This window comes from Phocoena sinus, chromosome 3, assembly GCF_008692025.1.
Source record: "Phocoena sinus isolate mPhoSin1 chromosome 3, mPhoSin1.pri, whole genome shotgun sequence".
Lineage (NCBI taxonomy): Eukaryota > Metazoa > Chordata > Mammalia > Artiodactyla > Phocoenidae > Phocoena > Phocoena sinus.
In genome coordinates this window covers 155,789,241-155,808,433 of record NC_045765.1, presented here as the reverse complement: position 1 = coordinate 155,808,433, position 19,193 = coordinate 155,789,241, and the positions used below count along the sequence as shown (strand labels likewise).

The window sequence follows — 19,193 nt, the reverse complement described above, 5'->3', positions numbered from 1 at the left end:
GTACAGATAAGTAAATCTACAGAGACAGAAAGTAGATAAAATTATGCACAGGAGTGGAGGATGCAATTGAGAGGAACTGGGGAATAACTGCTCATGGGTATGTGGTTTCTTTATGGAATGATAAAATATTCTAGAATTAGTAGAGATGGTTGCACAACTTTTTGTGTATAGTAAAAAGCACCGAATTGTACACTTTTAAAAAACAAAATAAAAACTTCATAAACAAAAACAAATAAATAAAATTTAGAAAATAAATGCATATTACTATAAAACTGTTGATTCAGTGATTGAAGTCAGACATTAAATTGTTCAAATAGTGATCTTGTGTATATGTGTGTGTGTGTGTGATTTACCGTCTAATTACAGAGAGGTAAAATGTTGCTTTAGAAATATTTTAGTGTTTTAATTACTTAAGCAAGTATAATAGCACACAAAATGATCTTGCCTTATCTATGGAAAATAAAAAGGTAATAAAAGAAAAAAACATATCTCATATGACCATGTCTCATATTTCATAGAAAAAAAATAATATCATAGAGGGGATAGCTCAGCTTCCTGAACTTTTAGACTATCCCACATCATGTTACCATTAGTCTAAAAAAGTACAACATGCAAAATGTAATAAAAACCTTATTTTTCCTTTGTCTCTCACTGTTCCTTTAGACTTTCTTCATTGCCAGTATGCTTTGCCTTCTCTGTTCATTTTCAAATAGTAGTCTTATGTTGACTTTAATTACCAAAATCTAGATCTGGAAATCAGAAATTTCCAGTATATCATATTAATTAGTGATTTGATCCATGTGCAAAATTAAGACTTCTCCTGTCTGCCAGTCCACCCCCAAGCCAAACTGGGCCAGTGCAGATGGGGCTTTAGTTTGGAAATGGATGGCTTGACAGGCTTTGCCTTGTCTCATCATTCACTTGCCAGTATTGAAAATTCCAACCAAACCAATTCCAAATGAACTATGAAACAAAAACCCATTTATGTTACTTAATGATTGTCAGAATAAAAAGTGTTCCTGATTCTCAAAAATATGTATTTTTAATATATGTGATTTATATAACCACTACTTCCATTACGTAGTAAACATGATGTAGAACTTGGCAAGAGTGCACAACGTTTCAAGTGCATCAATAACCTTCCGTTGTGCATTCATTTTATGGAGTACATTTAATATTCCCTTAAAACCTCCATTAATCATGTAAACCTTTCTTTTGTCCTTGTCTATGTAATTTCTGACCCACCTAACAAAACATAGTAGATGGATAATTCTCATTGATATTGCCCAATAATTTCACAAAAATGGGTCACACCTGAGGTTTTATTATAAATTATAAATATATTCAACATCTTACAAACTAGGCCTGAAAAATGTTTGAAATTCAAATTCACCTGGGAATACTTATTTAACCAAGAGTTTGATTTTTCACAGATTTTTTTGAAACATTGCGAGACTAGTCTAGAAAATAAACTTAACCAAAATTAATTTTTTCAATAGCACCAAATTCATTGATCTACAAATTTTATTTCTAAATATTCATCATGTGTTAATGCATTAATGTATGTATACAATGGTTTAAATTTTCTTTAATTGACTGTATTTTATAATTGAACACTACATATCTCTTCCCTATCTTGTTACTTATGCCTAAAATGTTTCATTTTCCCACTGCTCCTAATCCCCCTTTACATAAATTCTATTCTTCATTCTTTCAATGGCAACTTCAAGTCATTTTTTGATGAAATTTTTTCTTGTTTTTGCACTTCCATTTTTTCACGATTCTTTAAATAATACATTATGTTTTTTCAATGGTCTAAAATATTTTGGTACACATTTGCTCTTCCACTGGCTAACTCTTCTTAGAGGTTTCAGAAATCAATATTGATATTAATTCCTTCTACATCCTCTCAGATCTGCTCTGTAATGATTTGGTACCCATCTTACACATTTGTATATCATCGTGTGCATAAGTCTATCATTCATTTTACTTCAAATAGTATAATTCTCCATTATACACAGAGCTGCTTGAGGGAAGAGATTAAATTTTTATGCCTTTATATATACAAAAAAATGATATAGCCATTTTTGCATTTACTTTTCTATAAAACTAGCAATCCATGAAAATTATTTGTTAAAGGATATAATTTATTGTGTCCAATATTTAATAAAATAGATATGTGCAAAATATTTTGTTTCCATGGTTTTAGTATTATTTATATCATGTTTAACTTTCATAAATACTGTATAAGTTCAATTTCTTTGCCTATATAAATGCTAAGACCAATAATAAGGCAAATATGAAATAGATTTAAACCATATGACATAAATAAGAATTTAGGATACCTTCACATCTGTGGTTAAAAATATACACCATTGTCAGAAATATATGTATTAAAGGTTTGAGGTGGTGATTTTTAAGCTCCTCTTTATACCTTTGTTCATTCCGCCTCCTGGATTTTCTTACATTCAAAATTAAAGAATTATGCCCTCTTTAATCTGATTAATTTCATGCATGCCTCAAGTTTCCTTTGTCACTTCTATCATTAAATGGTCTCTCGGAAATGTTTTTTGACTCTGACTTCTCTTTGAGGTTCCCTATATTTTCAGCCATGATTTGCTCATTTCCATTCAAATTTCAGCATATCAGCAGAAAAACCATCTCCTACTTAAATAATTTCTTCACATGCTCTTTATCTTACTTATCTCTGAATCCAATAGATCACAAAGTCCTTTCCATTCTGCTGCTGTGTATTTCTCAATTCTGGCTGTTTGTTTATTCCAAACAACTGCCCTGGGTTTGTGCCACATCCTCTACTTCAGTGTTTACCAACTTAACAAAGTTAGTTTTTAAACATATTGATTTATGATATTGCCTCTCTACTCAAAAGCACACACATACATACATACATAAATACATGTGTATAATTCAGGAGTGAGGCACTCTTAACCAACCTTCTCTCTTTCAGTCTGTTAAATTCTTACTATATATTTCTTCTTAAATGCTATATCCTTCATATTTCCTAATAATCCCAGCTAGATCTAATAACTGTATAATATTTATGCCAATAATTATTCTGATCATATTCCTATTATGGAATTTTACTGTGGTTGTAATATATTTATACATATAGATATTTGTCTTATAGAGTGCACTGTTGACTGAGAAAAGTAAAGATAGTATTATTCAATTCCTTCAATTCTCTTAAGAATCATGAACAAGTATGAATAAATACATATATATGATTGTATAAAAGTGGCAGGAATTTTTTTAACATCTTTATTGGAGTATAATTGCTTTACAATGGTGTGTTAGTTTCTGCTTTATAAAAAAGTGAATCAGTTATACATATACATATATCCCCCTATCTCTTCCATCTTGCATCTCCCTCCCTCCCTCCCACCCCCCCTATCCCACCCCTCTAGGTGGTCACAAAGCACAGAGCTGATCTCCCTGTGCTATGCGGCTGCTTCCCACTAGCTATCTATTTTACGTTTGGTAGAGTATATATGTCCATGCCACTCTCTCACTTTAACCCATCTTACCCTTCTCCCTCACCATGTCCTCAAATCCATTCTCTGGTAGGTCTGTGTCTTTATTCCCATCTTTCCCCTAGGTTCTTCACGACCTTTTTTTTTTTTTCTTAGATTCCATATATATGTGTTAGCATACAGTATTTGTTTTTATCTTCCTGACTTACTTCACTCTGTATGACAGTCTCTAGATCCATCTACCTCACTACAAATAACTCAATTTCGTTTCTTTTTATGGCTGAGTAATATTCCATTGTATATATGTGCCACATCTTCTTCATTCATTCATTTGTTGATGGACACTTAGGTTGCTTCCTTGTCTTGGCTATTGTAAATAGAGCTGCAATGAACATTGTGGTACATGACTCTTTTTGAATTATGGTTTTCTCAGGGTATATGCCCAGTAGTGGGATTGCTGGGTCGTATGGTAGTTCTATTTTTAGTTTTTTAAGGAACCTCCATATTGTTCTCCATAGTGGCTGTATCAATTTACATTCCACCAACAGTGCAAGAGGGTTCCCTTTTCTCCACACCCTCTCCAGCATTTATTGTTTGTGTATATATATATATATATATATATATATATTTTTTTTTTTTTTTTTTTTTTTGCGGTACGTGGGCCGCTCACTGTTGTGGCCTCTCCCGTTGCAGAGCACAGGCTCTGGACGTGCAGGCTCAGTGGCCTTGGCTCACAGGCCCAGCCACTCTGCAGCATGTGGGATCTTCCTGGACCGGGGCACGAACCCACGTCACCTGCATCGGCAGGCAGACTTTCAACCACTGCACCGCCAGGGAAGCCCCGTTTGTATATTTTTTGATGATGGCCATTCTGACCAGTGTGAGATGATATCTCATTGTAGTTTTGATTTGCATTTCTCTAACGATTAATGATGTTGAGAATTCTTTCATGTGTGTGTTGGCAATCTGTATATCTTCTTTGGAGAAATGTCTATTTAGGTCTTCTGCCCATTTCTGGATTGGGTTGTTTGTTTTTATAATGTTGAGCTGCATTAGCTGCTTGTGTATTTTGGAGATTAATCCTTTGTCAGTTGCTTCATTTGCAAATATTTTCTCGCATTCTGAGGGTCGTCTTTTCGTCCTGTTTATGGTTTCCTTTGCTGTGCAAAAGCTTTTAAGTTTCATTATGTCCCATTTGTGTGGCAGGAATTTTAATTGACTATAATGTGATTTTCAAATACTGAAATAAAATAAACTTAAGCATTTTAAGCAAACTAGGGAAATGATATTAACAATCATAGCATATATCCTTTACTCTGGGTAAAAGTGTTTAAAATAGTATTACGATTGTAATTGCCACCTCAAGAAGGTCGCTGGCCATCCAGCTCATAAGCATAATTCTTCTGAGAGTCTGCTAATGGGGCAATGGAGCAACCAGGCTACAATCTTTTATACTTTGCCACATGGGAAACAGAACGAAATAAGTCATCAAAAAGTGTCAGCACTATTTTAAAAGGACTCATATACTCATTAGCAAAGCACAATATGATGTGAATAATGATAATTATAGCAATGAAAAATTATTTAAACATTCTATTACTGCTATTTTTCATTTGCTTACATCTGCCCACATAGAGTCTAGTGAAACTCACTAATCACTTCTCATTGGAGAACTGGGAGTGCAAAGTTTTTCACTGAGCTTGTCTTCAAATTGTATTCATTTTGATCCAGTTTGAGTTCAGCCTTAAAGCATCAGTATCTGATATCCGTAAACTCTTTGGAAAACTTCTAAACAAGACGTACAACTGTATATGAGTGCTTAATATGTTAAAAAAAAAAAAAACTTTCAAAATACTTAGTTTAAAATGACTACATTTTGTCGGGCTTCCCTGGTGGTGTAGTGGTTGAGAGTCCGCCTGCCGACGCAGGGGACACGGGTTCGTGTCCCGATCCTAGAGGATCCCACATGCTGCTGAGCGGCTGGGCCCGTGAGCCGTGGCCGCTGAGCCTGCGCGTCCGGAGCCTGCGTTCTGCAACGGGAGAGGCCACAACAGTGAGAGGCCCGCGTACCACGGAAAAAAAAAAAAAAAAGACTACATTTTTAATACTCAGTCTCCACCCAAATAGGTGGAATTTTGCATGAATCAAAAAATTCTCATGAGGTACAAAATAATTAACTCATTACCTCTAGTTAACGAATAATGAAAAAGCCTTCTGAGAGAATCAACACTTGCTCCTTCATCACAGATTTTCAAGTTGTGCCCTGCAGACGATCTATAACACAATCTACTGGAACACTCATCTATAATTCAGATTTCTGGATTTAAGCTATGTCAACTGAAGCAGAACTTCCCTCGCTGGGACATAGGATCCCAAGGAATTCCTGAGGCAAATACAATTTGAGAACCCCTGGGAGAGCCACTGGTGAATAAGTCCCAGTTTATCGTTTGCATGCCTTATCTTCAGGAAATAGTTGTTTCTTATTTATTTTTATTGAAGTAGACAAAGGCCCATTTGGGAATTAAACTTGAAGTGCTTATTTCCCTTAGTAAAAAGCTAGTTTTATAATGTGTCTTGGCTTATTTTTCAAGAATAGAAATAAGAGTCATCAAATATGACTCATGCTCACATTCTATGTAAGAACTGGAAGATACCTGAATATAAACGCTTTGTATAATTTTTTAACCCCTAAAATTTATGATTTCTAATGTTTTTTTTTTTTTTTTTTTTTGCGGTACGCGGGCCGCTCCCTGTTGTGGCCTCTCCCGTTGCGGAGCACAGGCTCCCGAAGCGCAGGCACAGCGGCCATGGCTCACGGGCCCAGCCGCTCCGTGGCATGTGGGATCTTCCCGGACCGGGGCACGAACCCGTGTCCCCTGCATCGGCAGGCGGACTCTCAACCACTACGCCACCAGGGAAGCCCGACTTTTAATGCTTTTTAAACATTTCCTCCCAAATGAGGAGCATATCTAATTGTCATATAGCATACATACATACAATATCAAAGATCAACTTATCTAATTTTTTGTCATATTTATATCTTTGGGAGGCACTGACCTAAAAGCCACAGACTAGGTTAAATTATGGGAATTAAACTGTGTATTAAAGTTGATGTTAAATTGGCACCAGTACTAAGTTTGAGAAACATAAGCAAATATGAATTTATATCATTAACACCTTCATATATTAATTTTTTTATTACTATTTAAAACCGACACCCAGTTCCAATTAAGGAAAGCCTTCACTTACATTTGATCTATACAGTTAACTTTGCAGACCAGTTGGTCCACGCCACCCTTCCAATCTCAAATATTTGAGTGAAGCTGAAGTAGTCATTCTCATTTTAATAGTGGTGGAGCTCACATAAGACCCATTATTTTAGTCATGCCTCTTTTGGTATTCTTTCAGAGTAATTGCCACCATCTTCTCTTTCTCATTCTTTCACCTAAAATAGCATATTGGAGGCAGTGATAAGAACAGAAATTCCACCTTTGCCTCAGAGGCATCATTTAGAAACATGCTGAGGGTGTTAACAGTTATTTGTACTTGATCTGCAGGTAGGAAGCAGGCCCTTGGCCAGAGTCTCCAGATAAGTTGGAAGGAGAGATTTGTACATAATTCAACTCCCTAACAGTCACAGAAAGAGATTGTGAAAAGAACCGAAGTGATTCTCAGCATACATATATTTACACATTCAGACATATCTTGGGCACTCAAAATCCAGGAAAAATTTTCTCCTATGATATTATTTAAATAAATATATAAATCTATATAAAGTTTTGAATTCTCAAATTATATATATAAATAAATATAAAAATATAAATATGTACAAATATTATATCTAAAAATAAACTTAACACATGAACTTATATCTTTAGTAGTCAATCTCAGTTATCCCCACGACAATCAAACTTTGGACACCTGGCAGAACGTGATGGTACATTTTCTAAGGCTGGATCTGAGTAGCTGTCAAAATTCAATTAGTCTTTAATTCTGTATTCGGAATGACTTATTACATGGTTTTACTAAGTAAATATCAGTATCAAAGCTTATAGTTTTCCAGGTATAAAGATGGTAAATGGTAAACAAAGAGAAACAGACTTTGTGCCCCATCTGGATATAATTGGGTTCATGGTTCTAGGTATAATATTGGATACAATTATATGTTTTAGAAAATAACTATTGTACAAATAATATTTTATTGACTTATAACTGAATCAACTGTCCTATAACTAGAAACAGTCAATATAAACATGTTTGGTGGGCATTTGATGAAAACAGATTTACTTTATTTTGTTTATTTATTTATTAGTTTACTTATTTAGGCCTCACTCTGCAGTTGGTTTGCTGGATCTTCTTAGTTCCCCAACCAGGGATTGAACCTGGGCCACAGCAGTGAAAGCTTGAAGTCCTAACCACTGGAGTGCCAGGGAATTCCCAAAAAACAGACTTACTTTAAAATACTGTTTTACTTATGACTAAGAATTTGTCGTAAAATAAATATTAATGTCTTATTTTCTGCATTTGAATCCATTTACCATACAAACAGTTCTCTTAAATGCTTATTATATTGAAAAAGAAAGGAAAAAGAAGCAAACACTTCTTTATATTTCCTACAAATTATCCCTTTTTATGTAAAGTATGAGGGCTTTATTTCACCTAAGTTGTTTTCTTATTCATTACAAAACTATTACACAGAAGAGACAAGTGAGAGAAATATTTTGCCTAATGTGAATTAACCACAAAACTTAATCGATTTGATCTCATAATGTATAATTCAGATCAGCTTGTTAGATGGTTTTGTTATTTAAAATTCAAGTAATGGAAACCACCAGCATTTTGCTGTAGCTTATTTTGACAGATGGAAATCCTCTACGGATGTCCTCGATTATCATAGATGGAAGCTATATGAGTATATGTAAAAGATTTACAAAGAAAATATTTTGTTTTTATATGACTATATGAGCTCTTTTAACATGCCTGGTATTATTTCTATTTCTGAAACAGTATTCCCTCCTTTGTTTGTGAACAGTTCTGTCTGTAGGACTTTTGGGGCAAAACACAGGCATTAAAGGCAAATTGCCTTTTAAGAGGGAAAGTGATAAAAAGTTTTGAAGTCCCTTCATAAGATTAGGTCTTGGGTTCTCCTACCTAGGAGCTGTGTGATCTTGGACAAGTTACTTAACTTTTATTAATAATATACTCTTGTTCTTTTATTTCTAAAATTGAGAAAATACTATACAGTCATTGTAAAGCTAAATGGGAATATATATGCAAATCATTTTGCATAATGCATGACACATGGTAACTTATTAGTAAATATCATTGTCACCATCATCAAATGAAATTGGCAGGAAATTCTGATGCCTCAGGAACCATCTATTTGGCAACAGTAAAACAGCAAATTATTTACACTTGCATCCTACAAATGGCCATGACATTTAATTTTATTTTCATTTCTAACAGATTTATAGAAGGAAATGGATGGAAATGGGTGCTTAACAATGTCACACACGCATATGTACACACACAAAGCCAAAATGAATTATGATTAGTAAATTTTAAGAAATTATCTTGTGCATTTTTAAGCAATGAAAAAGATGTAGCTCCATGAAGTTCAATTGAAGGAAGATTTTCTTTTCAGCATAACTGCTTAACAGACATGAACAAATATAGCTAGCTGTGGGAAATTCTCTTGTTAAGTTATATTATGTATGAAATATTTGTTTTCTTGACTTTTACATTCAAAAGTTATTATTTCAGTTTGTCATTTCATGTCATATTTTCAGTTTAATTGATCAATGTGAGAAATATTCCTGCAGAAAGAGCACTGGCTTCTAAAGAGGTGGCTTTTCTGTTTATAAATGTATTCTGTCTTTTTCCTCTGAAGGATATAAATCAAAATAACAGTACAGTAAAAAGGGCTTGACACAAAGGCATGTAAAATTTCAAGGGGATTAATTTTTTATTCATGAAAAATGTGAAAACTCTCTTCTTTCTCATGATTCAAAAATATCTCTCATCTATTATACTTTCAGGTTATAGTTCGAATATGCATGTAACACAAGAAGAAAATAATTAGATCACAGTGATCTATTTGGTATATTCCTTCTACCCTCTCATTTCTGTTTATGATGACAATTCAGCCTATGTCATGTGACTTTTTTGCAGACGTGTCTAAAAAATATGGTTTCAGAGTGGCAGGTAAAAGAAAAGAATATCTTTTCATTTTCATATGTTAAATTAGAAGAAATTTGAACTTTAGTATCAAAAAAAAGCCTTTGTTAGCTTTGCTGATATTGGGCAAGTTAATCTAAGTCTCAGTTTTCTTAAGAGTAAAATGTGGAAAATAAAGATCTCAGAGTGTTTCTGAGGAAAGGAAATACGAAAGTGATAAAGTTCCTGACACAGCATGAAAATGCTCTAAAAGTTCAAATGCCCTTAACCCCATAATCTTTCCTAGTGGGTCTCATCTAGTTACGCTTAGATCTACAGATTCAACTTCGAATAAATCCCAAAGAAGCCTGCTGCTTTGTACAGATTCTTTTCACTAGATAAGATCTGGAATTGATCTTCCTGTCTCCCTGGGAACTGAGCATGCCATCTTGGTTCCCCAACCATACTCTAGTTTCTCTCCCATTAAGATATTTTCATTTCTTTGTTGCACTCCAGCCTATTTGTCTGGATGGCTGTTCAAACTTTTGCAAATTACCCTTCATCCATACCCAGAAGTTGTTTCCTTCCACTGGTTGAGTTTTACACTCTTCATCTGAAAAACCTCACTATCATCCTTGTGAATAAGAATAGTGACCCTACCTAGGAAGATCTCTGCTATTTCTTATACTCTAAACTGAACATACTTTTTATGCACAAATCCAAAACAGAATTCAAATGTACAATGTCACCTTTTATGTAAAAGTAGAACAATCTTTCAAACTAGTCTCCTCCATTAGCTATTACAGATTGCCACAAATAAGCAGTCAAATTGTTAAAAATCAGTCTTTTTGAGGTGGGAACATTTTCTTTTTTAATGCCATATTCTAGAGAATCAAATGCATTATTTCTTTCTCCTTTGAAATATTTATATTTTTTTGGTTTCCCTGAATAGAAAGCAAGGAAAGTGTTGCTCTAGGACTCTGTGTTATTAGTCATAACCTATTATTTACTAGCCATTTGTCATATACACCCCAGTTGCTAAAGTATAATGATTTCTAATTGCCACTTTTATAACATTTGTTCAGTGCACTGACTTTCTGATCACTAAGTAAGTGTATTTCCATAAGAAAATATAGGTTGATCATTTTAAGACAAAAATAACAAAGTAGTAAATTATGTAAAACCACACAGCTAGAGGAATAAAATATCCATTTAGTTAAATATTATCATTGTTATATACTTTAGTAGATAAACTCAAACTCTCCTGGAGTTAGAAGAAGAAAATGATTTGCCTTGTTTTGCTTTTTAAAACTGTTCGTGCAAATGAGTGTCTAGTGACTATCAAATTACTTATATAAGCAATGGAAGAAGCAGTTTCTGTATTCTAAATCCTAGGAGCACTGAACTATAATCCTTGAAAATGTACCAGAAATCGAACAGGTACTTATTGGTGTTAAATATAATACTGCAAAAGAAAACTGGATGTAACACAAGTGAGAAGTATTCATTTTCAGTAAGAAATATAGAGTTACAGAGAAGATATAGGTGTGAATTATTCTATTATCATAGAAAGTGTAGCAATTTTCACCTACTGCAAAACTAAAATAAAATACAACTGAAGTAGAGAAATAGCATCACTGCAATGTCATCTGATATCTCCAGGGAAGTATACAGAAATGATTCAACACATATAATTGATAAAGTGAAGGCAGAAAATTTTATGCTAATTATATGATATAACAAATAGTACAGTGGCATATATGTCATAAATCTTAAATTACATTGTACTTTTCATATTTATATTACTTTTTCAACTAGTAAGAAATTAGACAAGATCCCAACCTATTGTGAATATTTTACTTTTATAAGAATTGATAACATGATTCGTACACTTATTGACTCATTTATATTTTTTTCTATTAAAATCACACTATGCATGATTCTAATGGAAAAATGTAATTCTGAGGACATTTAATTTTTAGCTTCTGCTTCCTAAAGACAAAAAGTGTCTGGAAAATTATTACAATTCCTGTAAAATTCAATGAAATGTAAGACATTTTTTAAAAATCTGCACTGATTTCTACTTAACAGGAAAAACATACTTTTTGGGAATCGAGGTGGATTGTCATTGACATCTGTTAGGGTGATGTTGACTATTGTCGTTCCAGCTAACCCTCCCAGTTGTCCGCCCATATCCTTGGCTTGGATGAGGACTTGGTATTGTTCTTTGACTTCCCTGTCCATGTTTGGCAAAGCTGTTCTAATAACACCTTAAGGGGGGAAAAAATAAAAGATAAATATCACAAACGGTGAGTTTTCCAAAATAAAATAGTCCACAACAAGAAAATGATTCTATCTAGATTCATTAGCAAAAAAACATGCTAACAAAAATTCTGTGTATTAAAAAGTGAAACACCCAAAACATCCAACGGTTAGGATATAATTAAATATATTGTGGTAATAGCCGTATAGTGAAATACTGTGCAGCATTGTGGAATATGGTTAAGGAACAATGTATTGGCTCTAAAAGATGGTCATCATTCACTAAGTCAACCAAGTTAGACATAATTTATACAGAATGCTCCTACCTTTAAAAAAGAATTAAATTGTTAGACAATATATATTTTAGATATATAGTAAAAAAATTAAGTGATTACACTGAAGGTGAGATTTCTAAAGAATAACATCTTCTTCTTCATTCTTATCTATTTTTTGGGATACATATATATTACTTTGCTTCTTTGAACACTTGAATATCTCCTTTGCGTATTTTATTTTGTCTTTCAGGATTCCTCTTACTTATATTAGCCACACGTTTTTGTACTTAGATCTTATTAAGCTTTGCCATTGCAGGGATTTTGTCTCTCTTGTCACCAAGTTACTATACTACAACCTCTAATGGAGTGCTTGTCATTTAGAAAAATCTCAATAAGAATGATTGACCATCTGACTAGTGGAATGACTGGCGAATTGAAGGAAGGAATCTATAAATTATTTATTTATTCATTTACTTTTGTTGTGGACCTTTTTTTGCGGTACGCAGGCCTCTCACTGTTGTGGCCTCTCCCGTTGCGGAGCACAGGCTCCAGAGGCGCAGGCTCAGCAGCCATGGATCACGGGCCCAGCCGTTCCGTGGCATGTGGGACCTTCGCGGACTGGGGCACGAACCCGTGTCCCCTGCATCGGCAGGCGGACTCTCAACCACTGCGCCACTAGGGAAGCCCTTGATGTGGACCATTTTTAAAGTCTTTATTGAATTTGTTACAATATTGCTTCTGTTTTATCTTTTGGTGTTTTGGCCACGAGGCATGTGGTATCTTAGCTCCCCAACCAGGGATTGAACCCGCACCCCTTGCATTGGAAGGCGAAGTCTTAACCACTGGACCTCCAGGGAAGTCCCTATAAATAATTTATAATCATGAATCATGATATAGATGCATATTTACATAGCCTACTCATTTCCTGTTCTTCTGTTTGAGTGTAGAACTAATTTATATTTATGTCTGTATTTATATTTATATTTATTCATAGTGTAACAACTAAAACCTTCTGGATTTATTGCAGGTAAATTGTGAATAAATTTTATAACAAATTCCAATCTATACCTAATGATTTCAGGGAGAGATTGCAGAAAATTTGTCTTAAACGCACGTGTCTTTGATATTATTTCTTAAATAATAAGGCATATATGAATAAAAAATTTAATATCAATTGTCAACACAAAATATAGAATCCTAAGGACAAACTGAATATACATCCTTATTTTATCTATACTTACCTAATGCTGTTCTTTTACTAATTCAGACTTAACTACAATCTGAAATTTCTTTGGTCCTTGGCAGGAAATTGTTGCAAAAAAGGCAAGTTCCATTTTTTGCTCCTGCAGTTTTACTCATACACTGCTACTGACACCCTTTTATTTCAATCTGTTTGTCCTTTCTTCAGCTTGGATTTCTGATGTTTCATTTCCAAGTGTCTTAACTAAGATTCTTCATCTCTGCATCTCAGTGGCCTGGTCCTGCATGCCTTAAGCTACATGACTTCTGCCTGCCTTATAATATTTGTATTTTCTAGATAAATGCCTGGGTTGAATTTATACTCATAATGTATTTTCCTGTTGTTGACCAGATTTATCTTTACTCAGTTCATTTCCAGTAAGTATATTTCTTACTCTACTCAATTTCTGGTATGAGATTTTTCAATATAATTTACAAATATGTTTGATATATAAATTTTATGATATATGTATGCATATGTAAAACATTGATTCTATGAAAAAGAGAGCAAATAAACATTATCAGACTTATTTAAGACTAGAGTTTTTTTCTGATGATTTGATGTAATTGTCATGAATACCCCTAACTGCCCTGCACTCCTCCATTTTGTGTCTGATAGGTGATCTAGCCGCCGCATCCAGCCATCCTTTTAGTTTAATGCTGCTTTTGGGAGACTGTATGTTAGAATTTAGAGAGGAAAGCGTTGTGTACGTAGTTTCAAAGGAAATCTCCTCTGATAACCATGATGTGCTTCCCCTTCCCACCACCATTTTCATTAGGAACCACTGTCCCAGAGAAATAACATATGGTGTTTCTAGAATTTTTTTTAGAGTTGAATCTGGGGAATCAGACAGACAACAAAATTCATTTTGAGTAGAGAATCCTTAAATACTGTGGCCTATTGAAAAAACCGAGGGCGGGGTGGTGCGGGGAATCTCCTATTCAAAAAGTTACTCTTCTTATGGCACTGGTTGTTTCTATACTTCCTAACATTTAAAACCAAACAAATGAAAATGGATTGCCTGGTCTTGAGCAAGGAGGAAACTTGAAAACGACTGGACTAAAGTGCTTCCATAGCAAAATGCAACCAGCCGAAGGAAATGTTACATTTTGTCACTTCAGATCTTAGATTTAGGTTCAAGTATCCATCTCTATTTTTCAGTATTTGTATATAAAGTACAGCAACAAACTTGTATGATAATAGTTTAAGATTAAAAAGAAAAAACATGCATTTTATAAAACAGTATAAATACTCCACAGGTACTCCACAGTAGTGATACCATAAACTTTAATTAATTTGAAATAATTATGAAATAAATCCTATTTTTTGGAAAAAAAAAAGAGTAGATAAGCAAGTTTACATTGAATACTGGTATGGTCTTGTAACTGATGAACTTTCGAACATATGCAAGATAATTAGAGCAAAATTAAGAATGAGAAAAATAGATTTTATTTCTGCCAATATGAATGGAAATATATGGTTGAAAGAGTTATAACCTTAAATTAAGGTTATAAAACCTTATAGTACCAAAGGATACTAATCTGCCAGGGGATATATTCTCCCTTTGCAATCACCTTGGTGTTATAGGCAAGTCCCTTAGTTTTGGTGGATCTCAGCTTATTTTGTAAAAATGGGTTAGATATGCTGATGAAAACTTTTTGAGATGAAAATAATGCAATACTATATATGAAAAATCATGAAATATTACATGTGATAATCAAGGATTTGGTTTCATCTGAGTTTTTTCTTGAATTGAGTGCTGAACTGCAGGATTGAAACATGGGATAGTAGATTCAGTCAACACTTGTACTAAAATATATGTTTCTTTCAGGCACTGTTCCTAGGTTTAAGGGTGTAATGGCTTCCATCTGCTCCTCCAATTCCACTATATATACTTTTCTAGACTTCTCTCTGCTCTCTGGTTTCTGGTTACTCTGGGCCAATTGACAGGAGATTAGATGATAGAAGGAGAATGAGTTTGGGTTTTTCTTTCCATGGATCCCCCACATTCCATTCCACACTCTCTCCTGCCATGATCTCTGCCTGTGACTCTAGAACACCCTCATTCCTTCAACCCCAGTATGGTAACTGCATCCACTTCTTATTTCTTCTCCAGATTCGGCCTTATCCCTTATGGTTTCCCTACAATCTGCTTGCACTTTAATAAAGAGTCCTTTTATTAAGCTAATCTCAAATTGCCCAACTGGATATCATCTGTTGTCATCTGGGAAAATAATTGATAGAGTCTCTGTATAAGGTTCCTTCATGAAATGTACATTTAATGGGTATGTATTCCTGTAAAGTGGTGAGGAGGTCATAAAGAAGCTTTTAAATGATTAAGCTAATTTCAGATGGTGATTAGTGTTATGAGGAAAATGAAAGAAAGTCCTCTTGAAGGTAGTATCAGAAATGTCCCCTCTGAGGAAAGACTGCAATCCCAGAGAAGTGGAAGAGGCTGACTTAGAAAGAACCCAGGGAGGAGTATCCCAGGGACGAAAAGGAGGAGAGCACTACTTCTTCAAAGCATACAAGAATAGAACTTGGGGCTTCCCTGGTGGCGCAGTGGTTGAGAGTCCGCCTGCCGATGCAGGGGACGCGGGTTCATGCCCCGGTCCGGGAAGATCCCACATGCCGCGGAGCGGCTGGGCCCGTGAGCCATGGCCGCTGAGTCTGCGCGTCCGGAGCCTGTGCTCCGCAACGGGAGAGGCCACAGCAGTGAGAGGCCCACGTACCGCAAAAAAAAAAAAAAAAAAAAAGAATAGAACTTGGAGGTTGATGTGGCTGCAACATACCACTGTTGGGAGGGATGGTATAAAATAAGATCACAGAGTGGGAGAGAAGTGAGATAGTGGTTTTCAAAGATAAATAAACTCTCTGGGAAGGCATCTTGAAAATCAACAAGTAAGACTACATCAAACTAAAAAGCTTCTGCATAGCAAAAGGACTAATAGACAAAAATGAAAATGCAACCTATGGAATGGGATAAACTATTTGCAAATCAGATATCTGATAAGGAGTTAATATCCATACCATAAAGAACTCATGCAACTCAATAACAAACAAAAAAATTCTTACTTAAAAATGGGCAGAGAAATCGAATAGAAATTTTTCCAGAGAAGTCATACTAATGGCCAGTGGTTACATGAAAAGGTGCTTGATATCAATAATCGTCAGGGAAATGTACATACATCAAAATTACAATGAGATACTTATCACCTCATGATTCTTAGTATGGCTGTTATCAATAAGTCAAGAGCAAGAGATAAAAAGTGTTGGCAAGGATGTGGAGCAAAGAGAACCCCTGTGCACTGTTAGTAGGGATGTCAATTGGTACAGCCACTATGGAAAATAGTATGGAGGTTCCTTAAAAAAAAGTAAAAAATAGAGCTACCATATGATCCAGCAATTCCACTTCTGAGTATGTATCAAGAGAAAGTGAAAACAAGATCTTGAAGAGATACCTGTGCTCCATGTTCATTGCAGCATTATTCACAGTAGCCAAGATAGGAAAACAACAGAAATGTCCATCAACAGATGTTGGATAAAGAAGGTGTGATATAATGGAATATAATTCAGTAATTCAGACATGAGAATGAAAAAATAAATCTTGCCATTTGCAACAACATAGATGAAACTTGAGGACATTATGTTAAATGAAATGTCAGACAGAGAAAGACAAAAAGCCTATGATATCATTTACATGTAGACTCTAAAACAGCTGAACTTATAGAAACAGAGTAGGTTGGTGGCTACCAGGGGCTGTGGGGTGGGGGAAATGGGGAGATTCTGGTCAAAAGGCACAAACTTACAGTTATAAGGTGGATAGGTTATAAGGGTAGAATGTATATCATGGTGATTACAGTTAATATTACTGTATTATATACTGGAAAGTTGCTAAGAGAGTAGATCTTAAAAGTTCTTAGCATGGAAAGGAAATGGTAATTATGTGACCTGATGGAGGTGTGGCTAACACTATGATGGTGATCATTTTGCAATATATAAGTGTATCAAATCAGCACGTTGTATACCACTTACTTACACAGCACTATATGCCAATTATATCTCAATAAAGCTTGAAAAATGCTAATTATTAATTTGAGACTATTCAGATAGATTAGGTGGATGGATGGATAGATAGATAGATAGATACAGATAGGAAGAGATAGATACAGATAGGAAGAGATAGATACAGAAAGGTAGAATGAACAATGGATGAATGGCTGCATTCTCCATTCACTGAGGATTAGAGTCCAGAGGAGACCTAGACCACTAGTCTGTTCTCTAAAGAGCAGTCACTGTGGTTAGGTCTGAGCATGAAGCAGTCACAGAGCCCCCAATCAGAAATCCTCAGAGATTGTCCAGGTCGCTCAGATTACAGACCTCACATAATCTCCAGATTCCCACTCCCTGATCTTAATTCTCTGATCTTATCTTCCACAACTCCCTCCTTTGTTCACTAGAGCTTTGTACCCTCTCTTCCCTCTGCTGGAAATGTTCTTTCCAAGACGTAACCATAAACAGCTGCTCTACTTCTTTCATATCTGTCATCAAAGTCATCTTCATAGGACTGTATTTGTCATTCCAACTAAAATTCTATACTGAATTAGTTTCCTACTGCTTTTGTAATAGATTTTTTTAAAAGCTAGTACATTCTTAAGCTTTATTAAAAATATGGTGTTCATGACTACACAGATAAGGTGTATAATTTTTTGAAAACTGTTGCCAATAATGTATTTTGAGGAAAAGAAGGGTTTTCAGGTTATCTTAGGTAGGAAGAAAATTTAAAGACAGTATGGTCCGACTTTGCACCATAACATGCCTTAACTATTCTTTAAGATTTAGAAGTCACTTCCCCAAAAGTTCTTTTCTCAGGAGTTTCCCCGCTCCCGTGAGTCTATATCTAGTGCCCAGTAGTCACACTACGTATCATAGAGTGGTATCCTAGAAAACCCAAATGTAATCTTCTGAGGACCTGATGTCCTCCCCCGAGTAGATGGGGATCTATTTGAGGATCGGCCTGATGCATCTCAGTATCCTGGCAGCACAGGACCTGCCAGGTCATTGGTTATAAATAAATGTGCATCAATTTACCCAAATCCAGGAAATCCATACCCAAATCCAGCACCACTGGCTTATCGCTCATTACCTGCTTTAAATCTTCCAGTAATATGAAGCTCACAGTCTCATGAGGTGCCTGTCCCTCTTATTTATGGACAATCATCAACATCTTTTTTTCTTAATGAAACCAAAATTCTTTCTTCCTGTAATTCATGCCATTGATAGCCCTCTGGAGCAGCAGAGAATACAGCTAGCTCCTCTTCTACATGAGAGTTCTACAACTTCCAAAAGGCATGTATCACATCCGCCTGGAGTATTTTCCTTTCAAGACCAAATAGTCTTAGTTCCATCTGCAGATGTGTGCATTCCGTGGTTTCTAAAATAAGGCAAGTGGAGTTCACACAGAGTTCTCGTGAAGTGTGACAAGGCAGAATACAAGGGAACCATTGTCTGCGGTACATTTTTAGTCATGTAATTTTACTGCATATATGTAAAATATTACAAAAGTGATAATGGCACGTGTTGTTTAATCTTAATAATTGTCTATTTCCTATTTCACTCTTGAAGAAAAAAAGAGCTTCTGTCTTTATCTCACCAGCACTGACTCTAAATCCTGTAAGACTTTTCTCTGAATTAAAGTCAAAGGCATGCTGAGGCCATAAAACATTGTAAATATGTACATAGTAGTTTATATAAAGAATTAGCCCAAAA

General features: G+C 35.0%; 1 protein-coding gene across 2 annotated transcripts in view; it reads right to left on the bottom strand.

Annotated features, from left to right (window-relative positions):
• The window catches only part of CDH12 (cadherin 12), a 416,625-nt gene that overhangs the window by 68,983 nt on the left and 328,449 nt on the right, over positions 1 to 19,193 (bottom strand). For both annotated transcript variants that reach the window (XM_032626909.1, XM_032626910.1), the window contains one exon: positions 11,750 to 11,917. In XM_032626909.1, the coding sequence (XP_032482800.1) occupies positions 11,750 to 11,917 (168 nt within the window). The remainder of the gene's footprint in view (positions 1 to 11,749; positions 11,918 to 19,193) is intronic.